Raw genomic sequence first — 13,168 nt, 5'->3', positions numbered from 1 at the left:
ATAGGTGAGAGTATTAGCTCAGGCATGTTATTCCAGAATAACATACTTTATTACCACATAAATACAGTGCAGGGTACTATAAATGGCAGACTAAAGCAGTGAGCAGGGTCAATTTCAGTTCCTTTTACTCTATTAAAGTTTCTCCAGGAAAGAGATTCATATATTTTGTTAAAACCAGGTAACGTGTCTATATCAGTGGAATAGTTTATTCCAGTTGAATGATACCAAAAGCCTGCGTCCTGCAGACATCTTTAGAACATATTTTAATCGAACCGTTTGAATGAACAGTAGCAGCTAGCAGACTGCTGGGGCCGCACAGATAAATAATGATTGTTGCTAATAAATATTTACAACGTAATTATAGTGGGCTAGATTGTGTTTAGGCTCAGCCCTGTGGACAGTCCCAGGCCAGAAATGTGACCAAAAGAGGCACAATTGCTTGTTTGTTCTAAGGGAGTTTAATACACATGTAACTTTATTCACATGAGTAGTACCACCGCCTTTGCAGGAGCTCCACACTTTAATGGGCCTACTCACATGAGTAAAGTTGCACACTATGAGGAGTTTCATGGCTAGGCCTTGTGAACATTTTCTCAAGCAAATAATCCTATTGCAGTCAATGGGACTAATGGCATGACAAAAGGGTTTGTAGGATCAGATAAATATTTGAGGCTAGAATGAGAATAGCAAGGAATGGCTAGAAAAAAATGCTTCCATTTGAAAACTTTCTTCAAAAAGAGAGAGAGAGCAACAACACTGTATATCGAACTGTCCCCATGAAATGTTTCATTTTCCACTAATCTGCGCTCTCTGATGGAAAACCAGTCCCTCGGAGAAATTCTGACTAGCTCTAACTGTAACTAATAGCAGCTTACCTATGACCAAAACAAAACAAAACTTTTCATTATGGTACCTTCCTGGTAACACTACACAAGCAATACATCCATGAGAGAGTGAAATGGATTCTCGTCTGGCTCTGATATCATCAATGTGAGATGCAAATTTCTAACAGTGTTTGCAGGATCAGGGCCAAAGGGAATTTTGCCTCTGTGAAGGCTGCTTCCAGCTGCAGAATCTTTATGAATTATAATGTCAGACAGCCCAGAAAGAACCAGCCTAACATTCAGAGCCTGCTTACGTTGCGGAAGTGGTACATAGAGACGTCAACTCTTTACATGTGAGCTGCGGAAGTTAGATGACTGATTATTGAGAGGTAATTAACATGGAAACTCCCAGCAGCACGCTTGCAGAATGGCTTTCTAGAATAGAACTATACTTTTGTTTTGTGACAAAATCTAACAAGAGAATGTACGGATGTTCAGCCTCCCATCCCCATGTTATTTCTTTGTCTGGTAGACACTATACATTCAGATTACAGACATCTGAAATTGCTATTAGCATGGAAAGGTGCCACGTGAACTGTAACCTACCTGCTGTGTCTGTAAATTGGCAGATACAGCACTTGCACTGACTATTCAAATTAGCTGAAAATAGTTTTGCTTATCTCTATTTTTAAATGTCATCTGTCATAAAATATTAAGCGACTCTAAACAATGTTCAGATGGCTTGTGGGGTTGTGCATGCAGTCAGATATCTGAGTTGGGATTTTGCTCTGACTGTGAGCTCTCCGCAACGCAGAAGAGTGGGAGCAACTCAGCACGTGCTTGCAAGGTTAAATGCAACGGTAACTTCATGAGACAGTCTCTTCATTTTGAAGTAGATAATAAAATGTTCTGATTTTGAAGCCTACTAGTGGATTTGATCATCATGTCAACACAGTCATTTTTTTTTAAATTAATCTCAGTTTTGAAATTATTGGGGTTTACTCTGGTCTCACACTGATCTTCCTCTATTGACTGCAATGGAAAACTCCTGATTTACTCCAATGGGTGAGGAGAATTAGAACCACCCTACTCTTAATCCATCTGTTCCTTTTTCAACGATAATTCAACGTTGCTATAACAGCTAGAGTTGCCATTTGAAACACTTGAAAATATTTCAGCCTCTTCATCTACACAGGTTATTTTGGACATGAAATTTGTTGGCTAAGGCTGAGGTGAGCTTTGGATAGTCCTAGTGCCTTTCTTTGATTTAGAGGAAATAATTAGTTATTATTCTTTCTTTTCATGCTTACAGATATTCATTGTCTTTCAGGAAGTCTTCAAGGTAAACAGAGAGACAATGGCGTTAAAAGAAAAGGTTGAAATTAGTCTCTTATTCAGATATTTAACCGCAGCATTTGTTCTATCTACAGCAGGGCTAGTCAATAGGCAGACCATGAGCCAAATCCAGACTGCCAAATGCTTTGGAACAGACTCTGAAATCTGTTTATTTACTTATTATTATCATTATTGTCGTTTTTGTATTATTTTCTCTGGAGTCTGGACCTTGACTATACCTTGACCAAGAAATTTGGACCTTGACAACAGATAATTGATTACCCCTGACCTAAAGACTAAGTGTTCTGCCCCAATTTACATGGATTTTTAAAATTAATACACTACACAAAGCATCTTTGTGCAGTTAATACACTACACAAAAATAATAAAGATACTAAGTGCAGCATAAATCCTGGTTCTGTATCATAGTGATGTCCCAGGAAATGGATCTGGATTACATTGGAAAAAAAAAAGTCACTGGTGCTGTCTCTCTCTCTTTCAAGGGTGGACTGGAAGTTTCATTTGTCTTCCCTGGAGCTGGGAGAGGACATGTACCAAACAGTTCCAAATACAAAGCAATGTTCCCGAAAGTAAACAATTCAGGTTCCCCAGCAGGGTTTTTCCAGACTGCAATTCCCCTAGCATATGTACCTTAACTGCCCCAGCATTTGGAAGCAGGAAGCTAAAGCTTCCAACATTTGAATGACCCTTCTCTCATCGACAGGAAAGCTGCATTTATTTTGCTTCTCTAGTCCTGATTGGCCCCAGACTCTGTTTTATTCAGAGGCAAGGTTAGGCTTGCTGAGAATTAAACTAAGACAATTAGCCCTGTCTTGTCTGGCCAATTGTTGTTAAGGCAACCCAACCGAGTCCCAGGTGTCAGGAATCTCTTAGGCTCATTTGATTCCCAAAAGAGCGTGAAAAAGGAATTCAAACAACAACAATTCTGCAGCATAGACAGAGTATAGTACAGAAAGAGAAAACAAGACAAGATGATCTTTCATACTCCACTTACATCACATTTATTCACTTAATCAAACCACATACAAACCTGAGTTTTATAGGCTATAGAAGCATCTATATACCCCACAAAGCACCAGACCATCTTGTCACATTCCTGAATATGGGCATCCTTCATGGCACATCTTATCCCTATGTATTACCAAACAGTGTAAAAAAAGATGTGATTCATAAGTGTGCTGGTAAGAGATTAATCTTTATTTCCAACTCCTGGTTCAGTCAGCTGACATGAGTCCAGATTACAAAAGGTTATACCATTGTCACATACCAGGGATCATTGTCTATTGAGTCCTGTGTTTATTGTTACCTCTTCTTTTTGTTTAATCTTTTTGTTAAATCAAATGCAAATAAAGCCTAGTATCAATAAAATTAGCAACCATCAACAAGCACAGGTGATCAGTGGAACACACCAATAGAGATGGAAAAATTTTATGTTTTCAGAACAGTTTTGTGCCTGATTTGGCTTCTGAGGTGAATCTGCCATCTAAAGCCCGTGTTTTTTAGTGCCAGTGACTGGGTGACTTTTGTTACCTCCCTCTGTCAACAGCATTCTGGATGTCCTCAAGAAATAGAGACAATGTCTGCCTTACTTTTGTTTAAATATCATCTTTTCCTCCAGCACAACTGGTTATTGCATATAATCATGTTGTGGATTAACTAGATATTAATTTAGCACATTGGACGCCAATTTCTGTTTGAAATTTGCCCTTCTCTCCCACTTGACATGGGGTAACTGTTTGACATTTGTCTTGTTCACTATCCTCCATTCAAGTTTCCTGGCATATCAGTTTCTTGTAGAGGTGGTTGGAACATTTTCTGCAAAATTTCATTTTGTTGCCATATGCTGTTTCATCAAAGCTGAAACATTTTGTGGGGGTGTATTGGTTTTGACAAAGTTTACCTTGGAAAGGAGAGGGAGACTTTCACACAGCCTGATGTTTAGGGCACTTACCTTTACACACACACACACCCAAAATGAAAATCTCTGTTTTTTGTCTGAAAATGGACATTTCAACACAATTCCATTTTCATAAAAACATTTGAAATAGCTTGTTTTCATGCCAGTGTGGAACAAAAACAAATTCTGAAAATTGCTGTAAATTGGAATTGTCAACTCTAGTTTTTGTTATCTACTTTAAAGTCAATTTCTTTGACTCAAGAAGCATTTTTAGATATTGTCATTCTGCCCATACATCTCCAGAATGGTGATCCTACTAACACATGGGAAGTGTAATCTGATATTGTAATTAATGCTTAGTATGACTCCCTTGAGTTAATCGGGGATATTTTAGCAAGTTTTTTGCTATTTGCAGTGACTTTTCTGCTAATCCATGTAACGGTATTGAGTAATGGTTTGGTGCTTAGATATCAGAGTTCCTGAAATGAACCATAGATGAATTAGGGTCAGATATCTGCTCTTAACACTTATGAACAAACTATGACTCACGATATATGGTAATGAGCAATTACATTGCTACTGAGGGGGTTATCCAACAGCTCAATTTTCAAAGAAACTGAGTATTAGTCCACTTAAAAAACGGTAATCTTTTCTATTTAGTTTAGATATGCAGGCCTTGCAGGAAGGGTGATCAGGAATCTCATGTGATTTTTCTGCCTTTTGTTGTATTTATTGCAAACTCCTCTCCCTGCAGTTCCTTCTTTTCACTTGCTCTTGAAAGTGTATCCACTATAGGAAGTTCCTCCTTGGGCCTGTATTTCACATTTAATGAGGGTTTTTGCAAGTTCATGCTAATTTATGGATGTGTAGATGTCACCTCTCACAATGGTAATATAGTTTCCAATGGTTTATAATCTCTACCGTAACAGATTTCTGCCAATATACATATGCATGAAGCTGCTCACAACCAAGCACAATTGCCAGCATTTCTTTTTCAATCTCAACATAGTTCTGTGGTGTTTTAATCAGTGCTTTAAAAGTGTATGCCAGGGGGTGACTAGTCTGCAGAATGACATCCCCCAATCCATTTGAGCTCACATCTGTTATAGGCAGCACTGGCTCTGCTGCTGATCAGGTCTTCCATGTCTATGGACGAGCATGATGTTTTGAGCTTTGCAAAATGTGACCTGTTCAAAATAAATACTAATCTTAATAAGAATCTGTTCTTACTGCTCTGCTCCTTAGTATGTGAATAGATTTCTTTTCCCTCTGGGCCTTTTGTGAAAGGGAATGGGTACACAATAATCATCAGTAGGAACATTCAGAACATGCAAGCATGTTTCATGAAAAGTGCTGGTGTTAGTAAATATTTTCTCCATATTTCAGTTTTGTAACAAGGAAAGGGGACACAGCCTGGGTCTTCATGCTGAGGGTGCACGTTACACAGTATTTAGTAGTGGAGAGGGAATGTAAACTAGTGCGAAGTGCTGAGGAACTTTTTGGTCCCCCAAACCTAATGTGAGAGAGTCAGTCCATTGATACTGGTGTTCATAAAGCTGTCAAGCTATAATCAACTAGTGTCACTTCACATTTTGGGCCAAACTCGTTTATTTTAAATGGTTTCTAGTCACCTACTATGGGGCTGAGTTTGACTGTCTAATAACTGAATAAATTGAAGAACTTAATCAGGTGATTTTCATCTGAAAGTATACCTGTAGTATAAATATAAAATATTGTTCCTTTCCTTCCCCTTCACAGTCCCGCCTGAAGATGAATCTACAGTTTCAAACCGTGACAAAATAACTAATAGCTAATACATAGTGACGGAATCTGTCAGGAGACTAGTATAATTTTTTTAGTGACAAAGCATTTTAACAAGCTCTGATATAACATTATTGCTCTGATAAATGTGAGAAAATGGTGGAAGTCAAACACAAAGGGAAAACAGATTTTTCCTTGTGAAGGTTGGTAAAATCTATACTGTATATATCTGAGAGAAAGAGAGACAATCTGTAGGAATTATGACTAATACTCTTGCTGAATTGATTAAAGAGCAACTTTACAAACCATTAAAGACATTGGATCCTATTCTCCCACCACATGATTTCAGTATCTCCTGGTCAGATCCCTTTAAGGGCCCTTTAAGATTAGTCAGTGATGTAATATGCATTAGGTGATATTGTACCCCATTGAAGTCAATGGGAGATTTGCTATTGACTTCAATAGGGCCAGGATTTCATCCACTACGTACAGGCAGAGGGGAACCACATAAATGTGAATACCCTGCAATTAGATGGCTGGGCACAAAACATTTCAGAACTTTTTCAACATTTGAGATGATTTATGTCAAATCAATATGCAGAGCTTTTCAACAAGCCACTGTATACTTTATTGGTAACGGAAAAAAGTTCTCCTCAGATTAGTCATTAATTCTTTCAATGATTGCATTTTATTCAATAGGGTAGTATTGGTATAAAAAAAGATATTGTGAAAAGTTTTCTGTAAGGTCACACAACAACCTTTCATCTTTTGAGTGGCATTGCTGTATGCTTGTGAATTGCATTAATGCTAAAGGAAATTATGTACACAAAGTATATCCCAAAGCAGCAAGATGAAAATGTAGTCTTAAATATTTAAGTAACTATATGGTTGGATTATTCAGTTATTTATTTATTAGAAAAACAGAACCGAAGCAGATGATTTAGAAAATGAAACACAAAATTACATTGAATTTATAAGAAAAATAGTACGTCAAATATTTCACAGACCGTGAAGATGTTCCTTTACTAATAATATTAATGTAAATATTTAGCCCCCTCTGAAATGCTTGATTTATTGACCAGAATAGTTTCTTTGCATGAAAAAGTTTTTTAAAAATGTATTTTGAGACTATACTGGTATAGTGTATGCTATATCATAAGAAATATTGTCTCGTTAAGGGCCTAATCCACAGGCTGTGGGATTGAAGTCAATGGGATTGTTTTAACTGAGTTCAATGGGTTTTGGATTGGACTCTAATTCCTTTTGTAGAAGCAGATGACTATTTCCCTTTTCAGAGAAAATAATTTGGTAAAGTTCAAAAGGGTACATTATATGTCGATTCATGTCTTGTAACATCCAGGTGGTAACCTGATACAAATAGGTGCAAAATGTAAACAAATATTTTTTCATTAAATTGTAAAGTGTGATTATTATTCTTTTGTAAAGATTGAAATGAGGAAGATAGGGTAAATATCCACTCCACAAACATCTGCAAACCTATTCCCTCTTTGTTATCAATTCACAATGTATGAGTTGGCCCGGGTCTTTCATGTGGGTCATATAATTAAACTGGATTTGCACCATACCTCATTGTTTGCAAAATATAATAGGTGTCACTTGTTGCAATCACACAGCTATATTTTGGCACCACTCCATTTAATTTATTTATATATATTTATCCACAGATTTTAATATATTTTTATTAATGCAATATTGATATTTACATTCTTAATACTGTACAGTGTATATTCCCACCCCCCAATAGTATAGTCATCGGGAATGTTGACTGTGGCTGGAGTATCAGGATAAAATCTATAGACGATTTACTTTCAAAGGTCCATGACTGTCCGTGGCTTTAATCATCAAAGAGCTGAGAAAGTAAGAATGCAACTCAGAATCATAATCCCATTTGTTACCACATGGACTACCAACTGGAATGATTTTGTTCCTCTGGAGTTTAAACCTATAAAAATACAAAAATAAAACCACCTCAGGCAAGTAAATTCATATGCAAGAGTACTTTGTGTCAGATCTATTTTTCAAAGAATTCAGAATCATTCAAATTTTTCAGCAAAAATGCATATACACATGTTATGAATTATTATAATTCATATCAGCTCATGCAAGGTGCTAAGTGTCATCAGTGCCCAGAGACGCTAGCACGTCATAAGATTGGGACCATGATGCTTTGTTACTAGGGTGACCAAATGTCCTGATTTTATAGGGACAGTCCCAATTTTGGGGGCTTTTTCTTATATAGGCACCTATTACCCTCCAACCCCATCCCGATTTTTTAGACTTGCTATCTGGTAACCCTCTTTGTTATTGCTAATGGGCTCAAATAGTACTTTTTCCGGCAGCGTTGCCCAGGAATTACAGAAGTAAAATGACATAACTTCATCTCAACAAGAGAAAAGGAGGAACCTTTTCATGATAGCTGGCACCTTCTCTGAAGGTATTTTAGGAGGAGATGCACCCCCAAGTCTATTACCAACAAATCAGTGCTACATAATGCCTATTAGGCACACCCTTGTGTTGAATAGAGTCACTTATTCCACATGGAGTTTTGGTCCCACTCTCCAGGCCACTGCAGAGGGAGAGATACCCTAAAAAGTTAGGCCACACACAGACTGTATAAATTGCTTTCCCCAATTTGCATTAAACATAAAACTATACCAGAGATTGCTCCAGGTTTACCTAGATTAAGCCATGCTATTGCTCATCGATCGTGGTGAAGATCTAGTTAGCCTTCCCTTTAGAAGTGCACTGGCTTCATTTTAGACAATAATATTCAGAAAAAAAACCAACTTACTTGACATTTTTGGAATCCTAATTTCCTCACTACTGCTGCCATCCCCACCATCACTGACTGTTCTTATTTCTATGAGATAATCTTCTTCAAATGGTACCAGAAGCTCAGCTGAGGTGTTATTTGTCTCCAGTATATGAGTTTTGCTTTGTCTAGTTTGCCTGTATGAAATCTAAATATAAAGGGATTAGAAAAAAACAGAAGTAATTGGATTTTTGTAGTTGCCTTTTTTAGGGTCTCTGAGAGCGCATTATTTCTCATATCTCACACACATGTAATTCTTCATGTTCAGAACCCTGCAGATTTATTGAGCAGAAACACAGACCACTTCAGAAAGTTACTATAATTTTCTGTGTAGATTCAGCATATGGGGCCTAATGGGTGTAGTGCTTCAATTACAATGCCAATTACAACATTGTCCTATGTGCAATACAGTATTCATAAGAAATAGATCCAAATTTCAGTTACAGTGTAAGGCCATGAAAGATTATTCAAAATGTATTATTCATGTCTCTATCTCACCCAGTGTGGAAGTACGGAGGATGCACTTAAGGCCAGATTTTAGAGTTTCTCATCCACAATTGAGGCCTGATTTGAAAACAGCTCAGCTCATTGCCCATCATCTCCCCTTGTGGCCCCATTTTCGAAACAGCAAAGAAACCATCATGCTTTGAAAATCTGCCCATTTGTTTCTGATCCAAAGTCCATCTGAATCAATACAAATACTCCCATTGAGTGCAATGTAATGCTTAGCTGCAGATCTGAACAGGGGCGGCTCTAGCTTTTTTGCCGCCCCAAGCACGGCAGGCAGATGGCTTTCGGCGGCATGCCTGCGGGAAGTCCGCCGGTCCCGCGGCTTCGGCGTACCCACCGCCGAATTGCCGCCGAATCCACGGGACTGGCAGACCTCCTGCAGGCGCGCCGCCGAAGGCTGCCTGACTGCCACCCTCGCAGGGACCGGCAGGGCACCCCTTGCGGCTTGCCGCTCCAGGCATGCGCTTGGTGTGCTGGTGCCTGGAGCTGCCGCTGGATCTGAAAAAAGTGAAGCAACCTGTAGGTGTATGTACTAAAAAAGCTCAAGAGGAGACAGTAATTTGGATAGTGTCAACTAGAACTCCTTCTCTCCTAACACAGAACTCACTTCATTTAGTACTGTTCATGTGGTCTTTTTGTTATGATATCGTTGTGCCAGCTTACAGATTGGTTGGACTATTTCACTGGTGCACGAGGGCTAGCCAGAGATAAATTTAGATGCAAATCCTGCATGCAAGAATAATCTCTTCTTCAGGAAGTCTTTCTTCTTTGCCAGCACAGCAATGACAGTATATAACTTCTTGCTCTTGGCAGCTTTTTGACACTTTTATGTTAAAAAAGATAAACTGAAGAGTGAAGTGGATGGAGAAATGGTGTTAATGGGCATTTTTAAAATAGGTTTATTGCAGTGAGTACTTAAAGAGCTCCTAGAATGTTGAAATATAATAGAAAAGTATTGCCTAGAAGCAAATGGTTAAAGCACAAAGGAGTGAACCTAACAGAACTCAACAGTCTAGTCTGTCCCCAAAAGTGTGCAGCTCGTCAAATAACATAACTCACTAGGGAGTAACAGTGTGTGGGCTCACCTCTCTTCCAGAAATGTTGGATGTTTTTGTTTTGTTTTTTGGGGCAGGGTTCTTTTTTTTTCATGGGAAATATCTGTGCATAACCTTGGGGTGAATAAAACAACAATTCCACAAAGGTCCTGCATATCCTTACTCATGCAAGTCTTCACCCATGTGAGGAAGAGTTTTTTCAGGACTGGGCCTAAAGGCCAGTGTCTAAATTCTTCATGATGGGAATGAAGAATCTTTCCTTTCTTGCACTGGATTGTGGTCACCTCCCTCCTTGGTCAAAACCACTGCAAACAGGCTTCATACTAAATTTACCCTTTTAAAACAATAGATTTATTAAAATGATTTTCATGTAGAGCTCCTTGACACTTCTATTACCTAGAGGTCTATCCTCTGATCTGTGTGAAGATGCATTTATGCATTGACAAATTATAAGAGCTAATAGCAGATAGCCCAATTTTAATTTTTATATTTGACTGTCCATCATGCATCCCAAACACTGAAGAAGTCAATATTTTCCACTTAGTGATTAGTCTCAGGGAAAGTATGATTGTCATCAAGCATTTGCTCTACTTGTGGTGTCTCTATTATAACCAATATGTATGATTAATTAGACAAAGAAATTACTTACTTTGTAGCCTAACACCTCTGATTCATTTTCCATTGTTTTTACATGTTCCCAATTCAAGCATATTTTTGAATTTGTCAGTTTCCATGCAATGTTTGCTGGTGGTTGACTTGGTGCTTTAAAAAAGATAATCACAAGATACAATTGGATATTAATTTGCATAGTATAATCGAACAAGCTGCTGACATGAAAGTAACCAATGCACGGCTGATCCAAACCAAGAGGAATAAAAATATTTTCAGGTCAGTCATCCCTATCATGTTAGTTAGAACTGTAAAGTTCTACTCATAACACAAATTACCTACTGAGAAAAGTGCAATTTAGGAATATAGGAAGAATCTGGTGCTTTCAGCCTATACTACGTTACACTGAATAGATTTTGTTAAATTTTAAGTACTATTACGAATATTTAGATGTAATGTACTACAAAATGTTTTTCTATGTGGATATCAGAAAAAAAAGAGGTTACAAAGCTTGAAACAAGCTCAATGTGCAAATCTTTGTTTTTGATAGATCAGACTGCCAGGATTTTAGAAACCCTTGTGTCCAGTAGACAGAGTAGACTTTTGAAGGCACAAATAACACTCATTAGGTGATAGATCCACAATGTTCCAGATCCTCAAAGGTATTTAGGTGACTAATTCCTGCTACAATCAAGTGGAGTTAGGCACCTAAATGCCTTTAAAAGTTTAGTGCCTAAATTGAACCTTTCGGGACTACTGAGATCCAATGTTGAATTTAGGCACCACTGAGATCCTCAAAACCCTGCTGATCTGCCACCTAACCCAGTAGGCACCTGGAGTCCCCACGGCACCTAAGCTTCCAGTTGTGGGCATGTGCAAAAAATGCCTAAGTCCTGACTGCCACCAACCTGCTTGGTGCACTAGCCATGCCAGCATTCCTAAATGAGGTGTTCCCCTGCCTGTCTTGCTTGTGGGGCCCAATCTGGTATATATGCTCACAATCCTCTGTCTTTTTTTTCATGAGAAAGGACTGACTAGGTTTAGGAGACTAATTCCAGGAGAAGGTTCATGGCTGAGAATCCCAAACAGGGGGAGGTGCCTCCCTTTTGCCTGGAATTGGGCACCTAAATATCTTGGAGTGGAGACTGGTGGGACTTAAGCCTGTCCCCACTCCTTGGCATTTCCTAGTGGCTAGTTTAGAGAGCTCTTCACTCGGGCCATTGAAAATCTACCCCAAAATGACTGGGATTAAATCCTGCAAAATTCAGAGTTCTCCAAGTATCAGGGGGTTCTCCAAGGATGTGTGAAGTTGAAACAGCATCTCTGAAGTAAATTTGAGATCTAGAATGGTGGATTGTATCCTGCTGTATGGTGTATCTGTCTTGGTTAGGGACCACATCTGGGAGGAGAGCATTTAGAAATTAAGGGAATGAGATGAGATTGCCTACAATGGCATATGGCCCATCTGTGACTACTAATAGAAAATATCTCCAACAGCCAGATATGGGACACTACATGGGGTGGGCTTTGAGTTACTACAGTGAATTCTTTCCTTGGTGTCTGTCTCACTGGTCTCACTGACATGCCCAGGATCTGATTGTCATATCTGAGGTCTGGAAGGAATTTCCCCCCAGGTCAGATTGACAGAGATTCTGGGGATTTTTTGCCTTCCCCGATGCATGGGGCACAAGTCATTTGCTGGTTCGAACTGGAGTAAATGGTAAATTCTTTGTAACTTAAGTCTTCAAATCATGATTTGAGTATTTCAGTAACTCAACCAGAGGTTATAAATCTATTACAGGTTCTGTGGCCTGCAACGTGCAGGAGGTCAGATCAGATGACCACACTGGTCCCTTCTGGCCTTAAAGTCTATAAATATAGACTTGGATTGGAAGGAAGGAAATGGATTCATTAGGACCAGAAGGACTCCTATGGTTTTCATGACTCAGACCTGAAATGAACATATTAATTTTCTGGCATCCATTTTCTCCCCTTTTAAATTTATGCACTGCTGTTTCCACATCTGACCTTGACACTTAACATATGTAAATGATAAGGAACAGTTAATTTGATAACAGTCTGTAATCTCTTTTTGTTTCCTACAGAGATGGAACAAACTAATTGTTACATTATGCAAGAAAAGTAGTGTTGTTTGTTTCATAATTGTGGAGAGGTTTAATCCTTTTCATCATTAGGAAAGGAAGATGTTGGTGAACAACCGAGGTGTAACCAAACAGATGTGTGCATATTTCAGGCGCTCCCTCACTGAGAAATAGTCTGAAAGCTGGGTGAATTCTGATTTCTTTCTTTAGAAAACGCCCAT

The 13,168-nt window shown here is 38.6% G+C and overlaps 1 protein-coding gene across 2 annotated transcripts in view; it reads right to left on the bottom strand.

Annotated features, from left to right (window-relative positions):
- Positions 1 to 6,477: 6,477 nt before the first annotated feature.
- CNTN6 (contactin 6) overlaps positions 6,478 to 13,168 on the bottom strand; it is a 220,575-nt gene continuing 213,884 nt past the window's right edge. For both annotated transcript variants that reach the window (XM_034775442.1, XM_034775441.1), the window contains exons 21-23: positions 10,886 to 10,998; positions 8,651 to 8,819; positions 6,478 to 7,801 (exon numbers count right to left, since the gene is read on the bottom strand). In XM_034775442.1, the coding sequence (XP_034631333.1) occupies positions 7,701 to 7,801; positions 8,651 to 8,819; positions 10,886 to 10,998 (383 nt within the window). In that variant the 3' untranslated portion in view covers positions 6,478 to 7,700. The remainder of the gene's footprint in view (positions 7,802 to 8,650; positions 8,820 to 10,885; positions 10,999 to 13,168) is intronic.

The sequence above is a fragment of the Trachemys scripta genome, chromosome 7 (genome assembly GCF_013100865.1).
Source record: "Trachemys scripta elegans isolate TJP31775 chromosome 7, CAS_Tse_1.0, whole genome shotgun sequence".
Classification (NCBI taxonomy): Eukaryota; Metazoa; Chordata; order Testudines; family Emydidae; genus Trachemys; species Trachemys scripta.
The sequence above is the reverse complement of the archived record's forward strand: the minus strand, read 5'-3'. Positions and strand labels throughout refer to the sequence as shown.